The sequence below is a fragment of the Rattus rattus genome, chromosome 1, assembly GCF_011064425.1.
Source record: "Rattus rattus isolate New Zealand chromosome 1, Rrattus_CSIRO_v1, whole genome shotgun sequence".
Lineage (NCBI taxonomy): Eukaryota > Metazoa > Chordata > Mammalia > Rodentia > Muridae > Rattus > Rattus rattus.
This window is the reverse complement of record NC_046154.1, coordinates 1,255,728-1,272,374: the sequence shown is the minus strand read 5'-3', so window position 1 is coordinate 1,272,374 and position 16,647 is coordinate 1,255,728. Positions and strand designations below refer to the sequence as shown.

Below are 16,647 nucleotides of genomic sequence, written 5' to 3'. Positions count from 1 at the left end.
ACTGGGCTTTTCTCTGTCTTCAGCTGCAGAGCCTTTGCTCCCTCTCGCCATTTCTGCCATACTGAATAATTTCACTTGGTTATTAATACAAGCATGAAACTGACTGAGTTTTCTAATCTTTAGAGATGAGCGCTCTACACAGCAAGATTGGTTTTATCTTTAAGCTCAGAAAAGATTCCTTCCACTCTAGCTTGACTCTCAGAACTGAATGTAGTGTAAGCGTGTAAACACACGTGTGTATGTGTGTATGTATGGCATCTCAGTGTCACAAGCCCCTCCTCCCGGCCTTTCCAGACGTATTCGTCCAGCTCCATCATGAATAGCCTACTTCCCATGAAGTAGAGGTGGCTTTGTTCGTCTTTCCTCATATTCCTAATGGTAAGTATCCTTTCAGGTACCAGAAAGGTACCTATGGCTTCTTGACCTGTGAGGAAAAGTTGAAAGATTTGAACACAGTCCGGAAGACAAGCTCTTAGGCTGGCTGTGACCTCATTGTGTGGCCCAGGTTGGCTGAAACATGGGATCTTCTGTCCCAGCCGTGTTGGGATTACGTAGTTGTACTAGTGTGTCTACCTCCACATCATGTCTACAGTGGTAACAGGCCTGGAGATATAATATAGTAATGTCACTTTCTCGGTGTATGTAAGGCTGGGGCCCATCCCTCAACCACAAAATAATAAAGAGTAAGGATGGACGATATCCCCTCAAATGTGAGGTGCTACTCACATCAACACTGACTGTCGGCCTGCTATCCTCACATCGACGCCGACTGTCCGCCTAGATACTATCACAACACCAGAACATTCCTCTGACTCCAACAACAGGCTAACTCCCTTTTCAATACAGACCTGCCTGTATTCCAGCATTGTCTGAATACATTTCAAAGTATAAAAATCTGCTTTACACCAGAGCCAGCTTCTAAGAATCACTGAGGCTAAACACAGTAAGGTGTTTAAAATTTTAAAGCAGCTTCTCCCGCAAGCTGCCGGAACACAAGAGTGATTCCGCATAGAGATAAGATACGCTTCCCAGAGTATCCACGGACGAGGAGAGGCCAGAGGCTATTTGAAGCGTAATCTATTTCCACCTGGCATTTTTTTTCAGTGTTATTGATCAGCTCAGCATGAACTTATGACCCATAAAATTTAGCACTAACCTCTACAAACTGTTTAGATGAATTGGCCATGTTTTCCCTGCCCCTACTGTAGGGGTAGAATCCACTTATCTGATGGGAACCCCATTAGTGTAATGGCAGGTCTCCTGCTATCTGGTTGAAATCTCGGAGAAATGGCCTCCAACTATGATTGGAGTGCACCAGGCATCTCCACAGAGGGAGACAGATGGTTGTAATGTGCCAGGCATCGGCACAGTGGTAGATAGATTTGGTTTTGGATCACCATCTAGTTTTCTATTTAAAACATGTCTCAGAAGAGGACATTTCATTGTAGGAACCATTTCTCCCAGCTTCTGTCAAATATTAAATGTTCTCTGCGAGAGAGGCCAGTTTGTTCGTGTACTTACATAATCCCTTTCCAAGCAAAAGCTAGGCATGGCCTTTGGGGAAAATGTCAACTCCAGACTTTGAGCCAAAGTCACAAATGCTATCCAGGGATTAATAACCACGGTGGGGCCTCCCGCCATGAAAGAGTACACCCTCCATTGGGAAAGCATCAGGCGACTGAAACCCACTCACCTTGAAAGCACAGAGATGGAGGTGGTAGATCCCCCATGGCAAGAGTGTGTGCTCTTTCTTTTATGCTCCAGACAGCTGCTGAGACTCCGGCTGGCTCTGAGCTCTTCACATGGATTTAAAAAGGTTCAGCTCTCAAAATGCAGACTACAACCTAGAGAGGACAGCCGAGTTTGCACTGGCCATTCTAAGTGTGAGGTCTATTTGAAGTAAGGATGGTAGTGGGGTGTGATGGTGCAGCCCTGTGATCCCAGCACTCAGGAGGTAAGAAGCAGGAGGATCCTCGGTTACACAGAGAGTTCGAAGCCAATCTGGGTTGCCCAAGAGCCTAAGACATGCTCAGAAAAACAAAGAGCGGTGCCAGGGAGATGGCTCAGTGGGTAAATGTGCCTGTCATACACACCCGACAACCTGAGCTCCAACCCTGGAAACTTTGTGAGGAACCCCAGGGCGTGGCACATGCTCCTTATCCCAGAGCTTTTATTGTGAGAAGGGACACAGAGGCATGGGATTCGGCCGGAAGCTTGAGGGCCAGTTGTCCTGGAGCATGGAGCGTGGGCACAGAAACAAGAGAGAACCTGCTGGGCAACAGTAGCTCACACCTTTAATCCCAGCACTCAGGAGGCCTTGGATCTCTGTGAGTTCAAGGCCAGCCAGGTCTACAGATTGAGTTTCAGGACACCCAGGGTTACACAGAGAAACCCTGTCTCAAAAAACTTAGAAAAACACAAAACAAAAAGCCCCAATAAAGTATAGACAGCAAGAATTGGTTTTCTTAAGAAAAATCATTCTGTGACCTGTATATGGGGCAGGAAGTGGGTAGATAAGGTTCTGTGGGCACGTTCGGCAGATGGGGATAATACTACCCAAAGGCAGATGGGGATATTACTACCCAAATCGCAAGACTGCATGGGAGTTGGACAGGTAGAGTGCATGGTTGAGTATGTTGAGAAAGAAAATGCAGATAAAGATGTGTGTGTGTGCGTGTATGTGTGGTGTGTAAGTGTGTTTACTTGTGTGAATGTGTGTGTGTTGGAAGTTTTCAGACAGAAGAGGAAGCTTCCAGTGTGTGTGTGTGTGTGTGTGTGTGTGTGTGTGTGTGTGTGTGTGTGTGTGTGTGGGAGAGAGAGAGAGAGAGAGAGAGAGAGAGAGAGAGAGAGAGAGAGAGAAAGAGAACGAACGAACTTGTTTGAGTGTGTATGTTGGAAGTTTCCAGGCAGACGAAGGAGTTTCCCTTGTGTGTGTGTGTGTGTGTGTGTGTGTGTGTGTGTGTGTGTGTGTGTGTGTGTCATAGCCACAACCTTGAATCAGGTCAGGCAGACATAGGAACAGGACAGAAAGTGAGAGACAGGTTAAGAGCCTGTCACAGAAGCCCGCCACAGCCTGGGTGATCTGATACTAGTGATGAAAGCAAGGGTGATATCAGGCAAGACTTCCGGGAACCAGGCCTGAGAAGCTGCTGTCACGCCCATGATAATGTTTACTAAGCTCTGGAACATGGCAGAGATGGGCCCTGGCAAGAACACTAGTCCCCGAGCTGAGTGACACCCTAAAGGAATAGAGAAGCACTGGGGTATGCACCAGAGTCTCACTGCTAATCACTATGGCTTCATGTGCATTTGCGCATTTTGCTAACTCGCTGGTTTTAAGGAATGTCACAACTGACAGATGAGCAGTCTCGTGCTGTGTACCTCTGGTATTTTGCTCATTTATACACCTTGAAAGCCCTGTCAGTTGCATGCCAGGGAAGCCCTAATGGTTTTAAAGATTCAGGGAATCTGGGCTCAAGAGGTCAGGAGAAGACTTTTGAATTAGACTTGGCTTGTCCTTGTCCTGATGACTTGCTGCAGGCGTTAGCTGGAAGAGCTAAAGGTTAAAGGTTAAAGCTAGCATAAATATGACAGTCAGGCCGAGTGAAGGTCTGGGAAGGGACATGGGCCAGTGGGTCCCTATGAGGATCGGGGACATGAGGGCAAAGCTTACTTGTATTCTGAAAGTGGTTGGGAGATATGGCAGGGGTGGGCATAACAAAACAACCACTAGTTTATCCTTAGGGAGTTTCAGTCATAGGTTGCTCTGAAAGGGCATTTTCCAAACCATGATTCCTCAATTTTACAGGTCTCTGACGCTTTGTGGACGGACAGTTTGGAGGCTAATTCTTTTGTTTGTTTTGTTTTGGGAGTTCATTTTTTGTTTTGTTCGTTTGAGACAGGGTCTCTCTGGGTAGCCCTGGCTGTCCTGGAACTTGCTCTGTAGACCAGGCTGACCTCAGACTCACAGAGATCCTCCTGCCTCTGCCTCCCAAGTGCTGGGATTAAAGGCACAGGTCACCACCACCTGGCAGTGGGCTAATTCTTATCGGGGTTTGGTTTAATTATCCTCTATTGGTTGTTGAGAATGTTTCCACCAGTCTAAATACAGTTGTAAAGCATATTTATTTTTAAGTTTGGTTTTTAATTATCTGCCTGGGGACTAGAGAGAGGGCTCACTGGTAAAGAGCAGGTCTTGGTCTTACAGAGGACCAGGATTTAGTTCCCAGCACCCATATGGTGGCTCACAATCACCTGTAATTCTAGTTCTAGGGAATCCAATGTCTTTTTTTGGTTACCCAGGGTAACTGGCATGTATGTGGTGCACATACATGTACGCAGACAAACGCTTATACACATAAAGTAATAAATTTAAAATAAAAACTGAAAACTAACAATAATAAAACAAAAATCAAGATTCAGTCTCTTTATAAAAGCAAAAATCCCCCCTGTGTTTATTATGAGGGGCCGACATAATCTGATACTGTATATCTTCCAGCACTCCTCAGCGGCGGCCATGCCCCTGCTGTTGCTACCACTGCCGTTATTGTTCCTGTTAACTAATAACATTTGTTTTCTTTTTCTTTTTTGTTTTGTTTTTTTTTTTTTTTTTGAGACAGAGTCTCAGGTAGCCCAGGCCAGCCTAAAATTCACTGTGCAGCCAAGGAAAACCTTGAACTCTCGGTCTGTCTTCCGTGCTAAAATTACAGGCATGTGCCACCACGCCTGGACTTACTTTTCTAAATTTACTTTTTAATCTGAGAGAATTTCTAATCCATATGACATCAAATCTGTGTTTTAACGGAGCGCTTTTACTGTTCTATGTTTAATCCTCTCCCTGCCCCCAGGAACCCAGTCTGACTTGGACCGGATTTTCTTCCTCTATGGCCTCAATGACAGTTTCGTCATTCCCCTTAAGTAAACCTCTCTGACCCTGAGTTAATGAATACACGCTGCTCATTTTGTTTGTGGGATCTTCTGACGGCGCTTTCTGGCTGCCTAACACTAGCTCATTAAAAATGCCTGGCATAGACTATACCTTCAACTAATCTGTTTCTAACGAGTTATTGGAGCCTTTCTATGGCTGTTTTATTTTATCCTGCAACTCCCCCAATTTCTTTTATAGCCCAGGAAAATGTGGGGGCCAAAGAGATGTTTCAGTGCAAAAAAGTGCTTGCCACGCAGGCCTTCCAGCTTGGGTTTAGTCCTCAGAACCAAGTAAATATGGAAGAACACACACACGTGCTCGCGTGCCCGCGTGCGCACACACACACATACACACACATACACATGTTCACATGTACACACATGCACGCACGCACACGCACATGCACACACACGTACACACGTGTGCACGCACATGCACACACCACATGCACACATGCACTTACGCACACACCCAAGACACACAGTAAATAAAATTAAATTAAAATGAAGAAAGGTGATGCATGTTCATTTTCCTATCCTATTCATCCCTGATTCAGTACTAAAGTTTTCTCCTGTAACGTTAAGTAGCCATAATATCCTTCCCTTTTTAGAAAACACAGATAATGGTTTTCTTACAGCTTATTTTATTTTATGTGTGCATGTTTTGCCTGTGTGTGTATGTGTGCATTGTATGTTTGACTGGAGTGTGCAGAGGCCATAGCAGCCATCACGTTCCCTGGAACTCAAGTCACAGGCTGTTGTCAGCCGCCTGTGCTGTCAGTAGGGGCTGCACCCGTCCTCTACAAAAGCAGCAAGTGCTCTTGACTGCTGAGCTATCCCTGGGGCTCAATCTCTCTCTCTCTCTCTCTCTCTCTCTCTCTCTCTCTCTCTCTCTCTCTCTCTCTCTCTGTGTGTGTGTGTGTGTGTGTGTGTGTGTGTGTGTGTAAGGGGGTGTGGGGAGAGAGAGATCCTCTGTTGCCCAGGCTGGCCTTGAACTCAAGGCTCTCCCGTCATCCCGACTCAGCCTTCCAGCAGGGAAGAGATGTGTTAGCCCTTTTATAGCCTTAAAGTTGGGTCTGGAGGGATGGAGTTTGGTCCTCAGCACCCACATTTGGGTGGCTCACAAATCTAATTCCAGGGGATCCAACACCCTCTTCTGACCCCAGGGGTACTTGACGTTGTGTGTACATGCACACAGATTTGCACATACATACGTGTAAATCTAATCTTTTTCATGTGTGTTGTTTTTCTGAGACCATCTCAGGTAGCACAGTGTGGCCTTGAACTCCTGAGCCTCCAGCCACTGCCTTTCAAATGCTGGGGTTACACGTATGGGCTGCTATGCCTTGCTGGGTTTGTTTTTGTTTTGGGAACAGGGTCTTTTTATATGGCTCAGCCTATAGGTGACCTTGAGCTCCTGCCGCCACCTCCTGAGAGTGGGATTATAGGTATACTCATTATGCTTGGCTTAAAGTTTGGGTTTTTAATCAGGACTAGCTATGATTTAAGTCATGTACAGTTTCATGATTTCCTGCCTTGTGTTAGGTCTCTCTGGAAATCTTTTTGTATTAACATGTTAACTTCCCGGAGGAACCCATCCCCACCCCCACCCCCACTCCGGCTTCTAAGCAGTGGGGCTCAGGTCATCTCTCCACAGTCTCAGAAAACTGGCTCTGGAGACTGTTTAATCCTTCCTGGTTCTTGTTTGGTATTGAGGTCATTATAAATGACAGCCCGATAGGTGAGGTCCTGTTGCATCGGGCAGAGTTCCTGACAGTGCTGAGTAAATAGATGAGAACCAGTTACAGACAGCACCTGCAGAGGCCTGAGGGAGCTGTTTCTTCTCCACAGCCCTCCTGTTTACAATACTGGCAAACACCTCATCCCAGCGCTCCTTGCCCTTCCTAAGAATCAACCACCGAACGCTAGGGTAGGAAAAAACCATTTGCTGCTGCAGACAGATGAAAAAGAGTTTGTGATTTGCTTCATGGTTTTGAGAGATGGGAGAAAACACAGCTTTCAGCTTCCCTGCTCTTAGATGTAGAGACAGTGTGTGTGTTTTTAGAGAGTAACACTGAGGCTTTAGAGAGGTGAATCGATAAACCAGCTGAGGAGAGCTCATCTGTAAAACAAGCAAACATCGAAGCAGAGTAGCCCTGGGGCTGGAGAGACGGCTCGGAGGTTCAAGCACTGGTTCCTCCTGTAGAGGACCAGACTTCAGTTCCCAGCACCCATATTTGTAACTTACAACCTCCTGTAAGTCCAGCTCCAGAGGATCCTCTTTGAGTCCCCCCCATACACATGTACACACACACACACACACACACACACACACACACACACACACACACACACACACACACACACACACACACACACAGACACACACACAGACACGGACACAGACACACACACGGACACACATGGACACAGACACACACACACACTGATGGACACACACACACATACACACACACACACACACACACAGACACGGACACGGGCACACATAGACATAAAAAAATCAAAATGGAATCGTTAAACAGAATAACTCTTCATTCCTATGCTTTCTGTGGTTTTCCTCCTCTACTCAAGCATTCTGTCCTACTGGAATTCCTGTCAACCCATCTGTCCTTCCAGTCATTGACTCTGTAGTCCAGAACCTGAGCTACGTGTGTCTAGGTCCAATTCAAGCTCTACCTCTTCCAGGCAGAATTTCCTGACCCCATCCCTGTTCTTCAGCCTTCTGGTGTCCACAGCATCTTGTGATGTCACTCCAGAGGTGGTGCTAAGTCCTACTTGGTGTTGTCCCCAGTACTGTGCCTTATCTCGCTCAACCCTTAAGACAGAGGCAGAAAGATGTCGAGTGAGGCCAGCCTGGACTGTGTAACCATACCTTATCTCCAAACACAGAGGACTGAAGATTTAGCTTACTGGCTGGCAGATGAGCTCTTGCCCGCCACAAACAAAGCCCTGGTTGGAGCCCAATACTGAAAGAAAAGGCCTAGCGTCTACTTCGCCTCAGGTGTTTCTCTCTCTCTATGGCCCGGATGGTAGCCACCTTTTGAGGTTCTGTTTACTTGTTTTACCATCTACTCCCTCTCTTCTAGGGCTAAAGTCGCCGCTGCTGATGGGCCACCCGGGAATCCAGCCCAGGCGCTCACGCCAGTGCAGCACACAGTGACACTAGACAAAGATGTCCTCCTCCAGAACTATGGATTCCACATTTCTGAGACTCTCCCCCTCACAGTGGTGGCTGTCACAGCAGGTAGGGCTGATGGGGAAATGGGAAAATAGCTGGGCTTCTCCCCACCCCCCCCCCTTCTACCCCTGCCTTCTGGTCTATAAGAAAAGGCAGAAAGTGCTTCTGGGAAGCTGGAAAATTCCGACCTCATTCTAGGGCTTCTCGCCTTCCTTTGGTGCCAGAATGGAGTGGCCCCAGGAACACTTGCTACTCTGAGCCCTAGACTCCCACTGGTCTTGGCTGGGGCTCTGCACTCCCATGGCTTCCAGGCCCTGTGTCAGGGGCAGGGAGGGTATTTGGATAAGCTGGCCCTCCTCTTTGACTCCTGCATGTCCTGGCTGGCAAGTTTCTGTGGAGAGAATAATAGAAATGATTGATTTGTTTTCACTGAGTCTCTGAAATATAGGCTGTGCCCGAGGGGAGAGGAGCAGACTGGGAGAGCCTTTGTTTTCCTGCTTGAGCTGTGTATTGGTGTTAGGCTTGATGCTGGTCAAAATGTATTAACTTCCGTTTACATATGTAAGGATGTACACACACTCAGTTCCTTGTCCACCCACTCAAACCAGCTGTGATGGTCTGGACAGTTCTGTTCCTTGACTTTCTGTGGACAGTCTCCACCATCTGTTGAAACTGAAGGGAAACAGCTAGCTTTCCTGCGGTTTACAGCGAGAAAAGCTATGCTTCATATGAGCCAGTGCCCATCGGACCTAGGCTGCCATTCCGAGGTGCCCTGTGACTGGTAGTGGCTCACCCTCCTAGCCTGAGCAATTATCTGTTTTCTATCCAACAGGCAGCTCTGCTCACGGCAAGCTTTTCCCTGGCGATCAGATTCTCCAAATGAACAAGGAGCTGGCTGAAGACCTTTCATGCGAACGAGCAGTCGATATTCTCAGGTACTCGCCTGTCTTACAGCATCAGCCACTCGGGTGATGGGAGAGCAAAGTGAAGCCTCTGGAGTGCTGAGGCTGGCCTGTCCCCTTTAAAGCACCAGAATAGTTCCAGCCATCTCAGAAGGTGGCGTCTTGGCAATGACTATACTATGCCATCTTCTACCTGGCCCTGTTGAAGTATAAATACCACACTGTGAGCCCTACATGAGATTTACTGAAAAAACCTGTTTCTAGTTGTGATGGGGCTCAGCCCGGTAGCACATGCCTTTAATCCCTCTGGCTGGAATACAGGCACACCCTTAGTACACACCTTTAATCCCAAATAATGAAGGTAAAGTTAGTTTGTAGAAGGAAGCACCCCTGTTTGAAAGTGATGCCCAACTGAGTGGCAGACAAAGTGATGAATCGGAGAAAGATTTGACAGAGTAGGATAGGACCACCTCTCACGAGAAGAGAGAGGAAAAAGAGCAGTGCAGAGGGAGAGGAGAAGGGGGAGTTGTACAGAGACAGGTTACAGGGAGAACAAGCTAGACACAGCGAAGACAGAATGAGTCGACGAATGGGAAGGAGCCAGGGGGTTGGGGATTTAGCTCAGTGGTAGAGCGCTTGCCTAGCAAGTGCAAGGCCCTGGGTTCAGTCCCCAGCTCCAAAAAAAAAAAAGAAAAAAAAAGAAAAGAAAAGAGAAGGAGCCAGACGGTTAGAATAGATTGCTAGAGTTAGTCTGAGGCCAAGCAGAGCAATTCAGTCGAAATCTGAAAGAAGCCAGTTTGAACCAGTCATCTCGGAGAGGAGTTTTGCGCCAACCAGTCAGAGCTCAGAAAGAACGAGGAAGGGTGAGCTTATTCAGCAGTAAGTCTTAGCGGCTGAAAATATTCTAGGCCTAGAGTAGATTCTAGAAGCTTCCGGGACTAGGCCTAGGATAGCAGACTGAGGCAGTGAACCTCGGAGACAACGATTACACTGGGTGATGAATAAAAGTTACCTTTATAAGTGTGCCTTGCTATCTTCCACCTGCCTGTAGGACTTCAGCAAGCCTAGAACACATATTTATCCACTATGCCTAAACTCCATGCTAAGGCACTGTGGGGAGTAAGTATACTGGTGGATTCTACATAGGCTCTACCCTGGGAGGATTGGTGGTCAAATGTGACACAGCTTGAAATAAATAGATGCCAGTGTTTGTCTTTAATCCTGTCACTGTCTTCTTGAGTGTTCTAGTACAGCCTGTCTGACATACGCATGGTTTGGTGATGTGGCACTGTCAGCTTTCTGTGGTGTCATGGTGATTTACATGAATGCTTTCCTATCTGCCTGGACCTTCCCAGGAAAGAGCAAGGCACACGCACAGAGGATGCTCCGTAAGATAAGAGAACACGTAGCGCAGAGAATTGGCCACCCTCCTTTAAAGGTGGACCACAGTCAGTGCTGGGGTGGGGACAGGCTAGAGGCATACGTCAGGACACATGCAGCCTTTGGCTTTTAATTCCACTCAGCACTGCTTTGACTTTGATGTTCACAGAAACGAGAAGCGGGGTTCGGTGAGTGTAGCATGCGCTTTCTGTGAGCTGGCTGGCCTGGCGTCGGGTCGTGGTACGCTCATCTGCGAGCGTATCTCAGGCAGCAGTAACAGGTAACATCCACAAGCCAGAGAAGGAGGAACTGAGGATGCAGAATCCCATCTCCGCCCTCAGGGAACACAGTCTTACTGTGGAGACAGACAGTTCAAGTTAAGGCTCACAGAGAATCTCTGAAGCCAAATCCAATATTGCTTCAGGAATGCCAGAGGCGTAGTTGAGTCGGTGAAGCGGGCAGGAAAGGATTCGATGATTTTTATTTAAAAATAAGTATAGAAGCCTCAAAGTTTGCTTTCTAGGTTATTGGGCTGTTTTCCCAAGGAGGATCATTCCCCACAGATTTTTTTTTTCAGTGCTACTAATAGTTCTGTCAGCCCTGAACTCTGAGGGATCAACAAATGTAGTTATAACTTTAAGCCGCAGTCTAGAACTGGGCATTTAGGTAATACTTGGCCCCTGTCTGCTCACTGAGCATCTAGTCTGGGCAAAGAACCCTGGGAGGCAGAGGCAATCTGCTCCCCAGCCACTTGCAAGCCCGTGCAGATCAGCGTAGCACACACCCTTCCCAGATGAGGGTGAGCAGATTCAGCATTAAATGGAGCTGAGAAGCCAGGCTGCAAACACAGGGGACTCCCAGCTTAGGATGAAGCTGCAATTTGACAAAGCAGAGAAGAGTCCAGAAATATTTCAGTTGTACCCTTTTCACTTTCTTTGTTTGTTTATTTATTTATTTGACTGTGTATCCAGGGCGGGCCTCAAACTCACCTGACCTTGAGCTCTACATCCTCCTGCCCCCACCTCTCCAGTACTAGGAGGCAGGCATGTAGGACCACACCCAGACTGTGTGATGCTGGGGATGAAATCCAGGGCTTTATGCATGCTAGGCAAGCTCGGTGCATCTGGGTTCGTGCCCCTGGGGCAGGACCTTTCCTGCCAGGTAGAACTTGGACAACGCGCTGGGTAAAATAATAAACTTGGACAGTAGTAGGATGGGTGCAGAGGTGCACGGAACACTTCCCTTTGCCCTAAGTAACATTCTGGGAGGTTAACTCCAAATTATGGAGGATCCTGGGTGCCAATACAGCAAGATCCTGTGTCGTTCTCCTGGAGACGGGTGGCCAGGATGGGCTTCTGATGGAGGTGTGCTGGGACTCTGTTCCTGTGCTTGTGGAAATCTCGGCATGGACTGCTCCTGGAGCTTGGTGTCCTGGGTCTGAAAGCAGTGCATAGTTTTCACTCATTTTTGTTGAGAAGGGTAAACAGACAGACAGACAGACAGACAGACAGACAGACAAAAAAAATCCAGAATAACCTGACAAGTCTTTTGAGGCCCAGTATCCTTTGTATAGCACTGGGGCCCTGGCTCCTTTGTGACTTACCTCTGAAAAGGCCTGTGCTCACATGAACTGGAGCAGGGGCAACCCTCAGACAGTGGCAGCCCTCAGGTCGAGCTTAACCATTGGAGGGGATGATGTATCCCCTTCCATTGACCTAAATGTCTGTATTGGAAGAAGGCAAATAAAAGCTTCAAACTGTTTCTTTTTGTAGGCATGGCAAGGGGTTGGGGCAGAGGGAGAGGGGAGCATGGGAGGTCTACTCCTGCTCCTTCCTGGTCCCTTCTTAAAGAAAGCGGAGGTGTGACAGTTACCTGTCAGATCACCTTTGTAATCTCCACTATAATTTGCGACGGGAATGTCCCTTCCGAATCTTGATTATATGCTTGGGCTCACCCAGTGACTGTGTGTGCCCAGACACTACAGACCAGTTGGCTCTTCTCTGATAGGTGCTAGGAGTGTTTAGCCTGTGTGTTTTGAAATAGGAGGATAGATTACCTGTGTTGTCACTGTGAAAGAAACAAAGCACACACATAAAACGGGCCAGCATCCACTGCATGAGTTTTCTACCGTATGACACTAAAGGAAGAGCCTTGAGGTGTGGAGTGGACAGAGGGCAGAGGTGGGCATCCACGGAGAAGGAGCATTGAGCCAAAGAAGCCTTTCAAAGGAGTAGGGTTTATCACAGTCACTACACCAGGTGCGTACACACACACACACACACACACACACACACACACACACTGTTCTTTTATCCTTTTCTGTTTTTCAGAGAAACGGAAGATGCTCTTTCAATTACAGTTGTCCGCTGCACATCGGTAAGCCTCTTTTTTTTCCCCTATATGTTAGTTTCACTCTCCCTGATCCTAAGACTCTGGTGCTCCTTGGAGATATCCCTTATACAATAGGGCAGAGGGCAGTGGGTGGCAGCTGCCAGGCAATGGATGGCTAGTCAGCCAGTCTGGCCTGACGTCCTCCTGGCCATAGGTGGTCCAGGCCTTGGGGACCTGCCGTTCAGGGGAGGAGATCACCTGTGATGTGCAGTGTGCTGATGGAGAGGACCTCCAACAGGGAGCTCCAAGGCAGGCTTGGGGGAATGACTTTGGACAAGTCTCTTCTTCAGGTTTTCACTCGATAAAACGGCAGGGGACAGTAACTGCCTTGTCTGTCTGTCGGATCATCCAAAGCACCAAATGAAGTGCTGGGTGTGACAGTTTTATCCGCGGAGGCCAACCGCAAGGCAGGATGTAAGTGTGATAAGCCAGAAAATAGCAGGCCTGGACCATCAAAGGGTCCCTCGACACAGGTACAGGTAAGCTCGTGGGATCAAGTTGAAAGAGCAGACTGGCCAAGGAGGAGATATTGACAAAAAAAATTCACATTTTGAGAATTTAACTAGGCATAAATCAAAAAAAGAAGTGGGAGTAACATCGGGAATTTTAATAATGTATTTAATAATCTAGTCCGATTGACCACATACTAGATTATCAAGAAAGTGCAGCAAACCACTCCTAAATTAAGGGGGAAAAAAAGCATATAGGTCTGGGTGTGGTGGCTTACACTTAAAACCCCAGTTCTCGGGAGACTGAGATTTAATCTCAGGAGGATAAAATGTTTAATGCCAACCTGGGCTGCAGAGCAAGCCTAAGGCGAGCTTAGGCTATATGTGAGATCCTATTAAAAAATATACAAAACAAAAAACGTAAAACTATAATGGTTTCTTTTCCTAAACATATTTAAATATTTCCTAAATGTTTTTAAATAGAAACTAAGCTGGGTGTGGTAGCTCAGGCATTTAATCCCAGCACTGGAAAGGAGAGTCTGAGTTTCAGGCCAGCCTGGTCTACTTTGTGAGTTCTAGGACAGCCAGGGCCATGTGGGAACAACAACAAAATTACTACGTGTTGAAGCTGTGATCAGGCTAAAATTGATAATCTTAATTATTTCTACTAGTTAGAAAGGAAATAAATCAATTAAAGAAGTGAAAAGAAGTTGGGAGAAAATAGAACTAGCCTCAAGGCTAGCCTCAGCTACTTAGCGGGATGAAGGCTAGCCTAGGCTATATGAAATCTTGCCTCAATAATCAACTAACGTGATTAAAGAGAATACTAAGAACCAAAATCTACCTCTTATAGTGGATTCTGCTTCGGGCTCCTGAGAGCGAGTACGGTAGTTCTGTATAACCAGTCTCAATGGTGTTAAGTCGCTGGGATACGGGCAACCTTACACATACCATATGCTGTAGTAGACTATGTACTGCTGATTGCCCGATGACCTGAGTGAGACCGAGATAGTGAAAATAAAGAGCCAGCTCCTCCATGTTGTCTTCTGACTTCCGTGTGGGCCCAGTGACATGTGATTGTCACTACAGACACACACACACACACACACACACACACACACACACACACGAATCCACAGGCACACATGCACACACGAGAACACACAAAATAATGTAACTTTAAATTTGTTAAAGAAATAAAAAAATAAGGTAGAAACAATATGGACGACTGACTGTCAGACCACTGGCTATTAAGGGTTTCCTGTGCACACAGCCTTAGGCAGAAGCACTGTGGAAGAAATGGCCCTTTCGGTCTCGTGAAAACAACACTTCTGTGGTCCAAACACTCCATAAACAAAGAGCTAGTCTCGTCTCCCTGTTCAACAGTGTTTTATTTTTACTTCTTGGGAGCAGTAGGGGGGAAAGTCACCCAATTAGAATTAAAATGTTTGCTATAAATACGACAGGCTGAATGTTCAGTGCGGGCTGAGTGGAGGCTTTCTTATTCTAGCCAGAGTTTGTCTGTGAAACAATGTGACCCCCATATAAAAATGGATAAAGCTGATCAGCGTAAATAACAGTGCAGGTGGCGAGCCTTTCTTTCTGTTTAGCTTATTATCATCTCAATGGGAACCTTCTTAGTCTTCATTTTCGGTGGGGGTTTCCCGCAGCAGTTCCACGAAATGGACAAAATAAAGATTTGGTTCTGTGAGGCAGAAAAACGGCACGTAGCCGTACGGCTTAAAAATTGGAAAGTGTGTGTGAGTGTGTGTGTGTGTGTGTGTGTGTTGGGGTTGTGGGGGAGATCTGTGTTCCAGTACCAAGGTTTCCAGGCAGAAATGTGCGTACACACCCAGGGGAGCCCACCAGGACCCCTGAGAAATGCCCTGACCATAGGCTGGTCCCTTCCAGAAGTGTCCCAAAGCACAAGGAAGCTTGGTGTTGCTGTGATCATGGTCGATTCTTGGAATACTCATATAACTGAAACAGTTTGGCAATTATAAAATCCAAAGCGTAGACATTAATGGCTACTTCTCTAGGACACGGCATTTTATGGACAAATACATTCTGGCTTAAATTTTGCATTCCATGTACATGCATGTGTCTGTGTGGGGTTTGTGTACATGAATGCAGTACCCATGGGAGCTGGAAGTAGGTGTCAGGTTCTTAGGAACTGGAGTTACAGGTAGTTTGAGCCACCTGGCGTGAGTGCTGGGAATCGAGCTCAGGTCTTCGGGAAGAGTAGCACGGACTGGTCTGTTGTTTATCTGAGACCAAGTCCCACTGTGTAGCCCTAGCTGTCCCGGAACTCACTATGTAGACCAGGCTGGCCTCAAACTCAAAGAAATCCACCTGCCTCTGCCTTTTGAGTGCTGAAGGATTAAAGATGGATAACACCGAGACCTATGGCAGCACGGACTCTTCACCACTGAGCCATCACCTTGGCCCCAAGTCTGCATTTTTGTCTCAATTATGTTATTTTAATACTAGCATTAATACTAGCAATGAATACGTTACATAATTTTCACCGGAAGGAAGCCTTACAAATCAGAACAGACTCATTATCCCCACCTTTGCAGATCACGGATGCTGTGGCAACAGAGCTCACTGTGTGGCACACCGTTCTCGGGGGGTGGGGGGGTGGGGGGGTGGGGGGATAGGTTCATTTCCCGGGAGTCAGACTCTGGAGCCCACACTTTCTAAGGTGATGCCATTTGACCTTCATGTGCCCCACCTTTTTCACAAAGTGACACTGAGTCACCCTTGGCAAGGGTGCTGTAGAAATATGCAAAAACTTTTCAACTAGTCATTCTTTTCATAAAGGGGAGTCCCCTTTGGAGTTCTCAGTCTCGTTAATAAAAGAATGCAAGGATGGACTCTGTTGGAAGCCCTGGGACAAGCAGGCTGCGAAGCCCAGCCTGTCTGGTGGAGGAGCATGGAGGAGAGGGGAGGAAGCTGTGCCATTGAAGTCTGCATGGAGGTCGACAAGGCGAGCACACAGCGCCATGGCAGGGAGGGAGTAGGAGACCCCCTAATGTCCAGAGATTGGCCTGCCTCTACCTCCTGAGCGCTGGGATTAAAGGTGTGCACCACCACTGACTAGTCGAATGGCGGGGTTTATTTCTGTAAAGTTTACTTCTCAGCGTTCTCCGGGGGTGCTGTTTTGGGTATGAGTTCCTTCCAGGGTTCTTTTCCCCCTTCCTTTGGGGTTCAGTTGTGTCCGAGTGGCTCATCTGGACAGTGTTTTTGACAAGGTTGTCTAGTTGAAGGATGTAACCTCTGGGCCTCAGTAACTCACAGGCTTGGATGCCCCTAGGTGGGTGGTCTGGTGGGGTTTGGTGACTGTTTCTCTTCCAAGAATAGCAGGGGGTGTGTCCAGCAAGAACGGCCACCTATT

At 47.3% G+C, this 16,647-nt stretch overlaps 1 protein-coding gene across 1 annotated transcript in view; it reads left to right on the top strand.

Annotated features, from left to right (window-relative positions):
* The window catches only part of Frmpd1 (FERM and PDZ domain containing 1), a 98,941-nt gene that overhangs the window by 51,681 nt on the left and 30,613 nt on the right, over positions 1-16,647 (top strand). The window contains exons 3-5 of the mRNA XM_032891292.1: positions 8,037-8,194; positions 8,961-9,063; positions 12,741-12,786. Of these exons, the coding sequence (XP_032747183.1) occupies positions 8,037-8,194; positions 8,961-9,063; positions 12,741-12,786 (307 nt within the window). The remainder of the gene's footprint in view (positions 1-8,036; positions 8,195-8,960; positions 9,064-12,740; positions 12,787-16,647) is intronic.